Source organism: Theobroma cacao, chromosome 7, assembly GCF_000208745.1.
Source record: "Theobroma cacao cultivar B97-61/B2 chromosome 7, Criollo_cocoa_genome_V2, whole genome shotgun sequence".
Classification (NCBI taxonomy): Eukaryota; Viridiplantae; Streptophyta; class Magnoliopsida; order Malvales; family Malvaceae; genus Theobroma; species Theobroma cacao.
This window is the reverse complement of record NC_030856.1, coordinates 19035296-19037764: the sequence shown is the minus strand read 5'-3', so window position 1 is coordinate 19037764 and position 2469 is coordinate 19035296. Positions and strand designations below refer to the sequence as shown.

General features: G+C 43.5%; 1 protein-coding gene across 1 annotated transcript in view; it reads right to left on the bottom strand.

The window, feature by feature from the left end:
- The window catches only part of LOC108662825 (homeobox protein ESX1-like), an 8774-nt gene extending 6326 nt beyond the window's left edge, over window positions 1–2448 (bottom strand). Inside the window, exon 1 of the mRNA XM_018124420.1 lies at window positions 2332–2448. Within this exon, the coding sequence (XP_017979909.1) occupies window positions 2332–2448 (117 nt within the window). The remainder of the gene's footprint in view (window positions 1–2331) is intronic.

The window sequence follows — 2469 nt, the reverse complement described above, 5'->3', positions numbered from 1 at the left end:
TTGCTCCCATTGTAAAATTGCCTCTACTTTCTTAGGATCAACATATATTCCAGTTCTCGATACTACGTGTCCCAAGAATACCACTTCCTGTAACCAAAACTCACACTTCGAAAACTTTGCATACAACTGTCTTTCCCTCAAAGTTTGTAATACTATACGCAAGTGGGCAGCGTGCTCATCATTATCTCTCGAGTAAACCAGTATGTCATCAATAAACACAATAACAAACTTGTCCAAGTAAGGGTTGGAACACCCTGTTCATGAGATCCATAAAAGCTACCGGTGCGTTAGTTAACCCGAAAGGCATGATCAAGAACTCATAATGATCGTACCGAGTCCTGAACACTGTCTTGGGTACATCCTGTTCTTTAATCCTCAACTGATGATACCCAGACCTTAGGTCAACCTTGGAAAACACTGTAGCTCCTTGTAATTGATCAAAAAGATCATCAATCCTCGGTAACGGATACCTATTCTTAATGGTCATTCTGTTAAGCTGTCGGTAATCAATACATAACCGAAGTGTACCGTCTTTCTTTTTCACAAATAAAACCGATGCTCCCCACGGAGATATACTAGGGCGTATAAAACCCTTGTCCACCAACTCTTGCAATTGTACTTTCAACTCCTTCAACTCTACCGGAGCCATTCTATATGGAGGGAAAGAAATAGGTGCGGTACCCGAAAGTAAATCAATAGGGAACTCAAGCTCTCGATCAGGAGGCAGTCCCGGTAAATCATCAAAAAATACATCAGGAAACTCACTCACTATCGGGACATCCTCTAACTTAGGTTCCCCCTTTGAAGTATCAATTACATATGCCAAATAAGCCGGATACCCTTTCTGCACTAATTTTGAAGCTTTGATGGTCGAGATTACACAATACGGTAATACTCGACGTTTCCCTACAAACACAATCTCTGCTCCCTCCGAATTTCGAAGAACAACTTCCTTTCGAAAATAATCCACGTTCGCCCGATGTGCAGTTAACCAGTCCATACCCAATATTAGATCAAAATCCAGGATCTCTAGAGGAATTAAGTCACCCCTAAATTCTTCCTCACCTACCCTTACCTCAAAGTCTCTGTAACAACTGTTTCTAACTAGCTTTTCTCTTAAAAGGGTGTGAATTACAATTTCTTCCTCTAATGGTGACAGGTTTCTATCAGCAATTGATGCAAATGTGGTGCTCACATAAGACCTATCTGAGCCAGAATCTATTAAAAAATAAGCATCTTTATCAAATAAAGACATAGTACCTGTCACTGCTCCAGGTCGAACCCGTGCCTCATCTTCCATCACAGCGAAAGCTCTTGTCGAGGTACGAGTCTGTGGTCTCGAAGGTGGATGTGCCGGGGTATTACTCTCCACACCTGACCGTATGTTACTCCCTGTCTCGGTGGCAACTCAAAAGAATCTCTCCTCTGCATATCAGTGTGAGCTGGTGAAGATGATGCAACTACCGTGGCTCGTCCTAACCGTGGGCAATTACTCCTCATATGACCCGTCTGTCCACATTGGAAACATCTTGTTGGCCCTCTACATAGCCCACTATGATAATTCTCACAATTTTTGCATCGATCAGAACCTCCGAAACTCTTCCCAGAACCAGTCGTAGCAGATCTGCTAAACCTCGAAGGTCTTTGTTGTGATGGTGGAAATGGAGGTCGAGGAGATGTCACGGAAACAGAAGTAGTACTCCCTGAAATCGCTGAGTCCTTGCCTCTTTTTACTGGTTGACTAGAAGACATACCAGGATTCCTCATTTTTGCAAACTCAGTCCGAATCCTCCTATTCTCAGTCGCGAGCTTCTTAGCCAGTAAAGCCATTTGTACCACCTCCTTATGCGGCTCCCTACCAGTCACTGTCATCCGCTCTCTAATCTCATTACGGAGCCCTTCCTCAAAATAACTGGCCTGATCCTACTCAAATTTCACCAGATCTGGCACATATAACATCAACTCGTTAAAACGAGTCTCGTACTCCTCTATAGTTAGATTTCCCTGTTTCAAACTCAGAAATTCTCTCTTCTTTTCTTTCTGATGAAAATAAGTGAAATACTGACCATCGAATTCCCTGAGAAAATCAGACCACGTCTGAGGAGTAGTGGAACGGGACTTCATTGAATTCCACCAAGTACGAGCCCTCTTCTCTAATAATCTCGTAGCCACCATCAGTTTCATGTCATCGTCTAATCTCATATCAAAGAGAGTCTCTGAAACCTGATTAATCCAGTCCTTTGTCACAGTGGCATCCAACTCACCCGTGAAAGACACACAACCGAGCTATCTAGCCTCCTTTAGCTTCTTGGAAATGGATATATCTTGTACCGGTGGTGGAACTAAAGGAGTAACTGGTGGTACTATAGGTGGAACTTGACCAGTCGGAGCTCCACCAGCCATTGCGGTAAAGAAAGCTGCCAATGCCTGTGCTGCCTCAATAGGCATGGTGGGAATACCTGTAGGTGG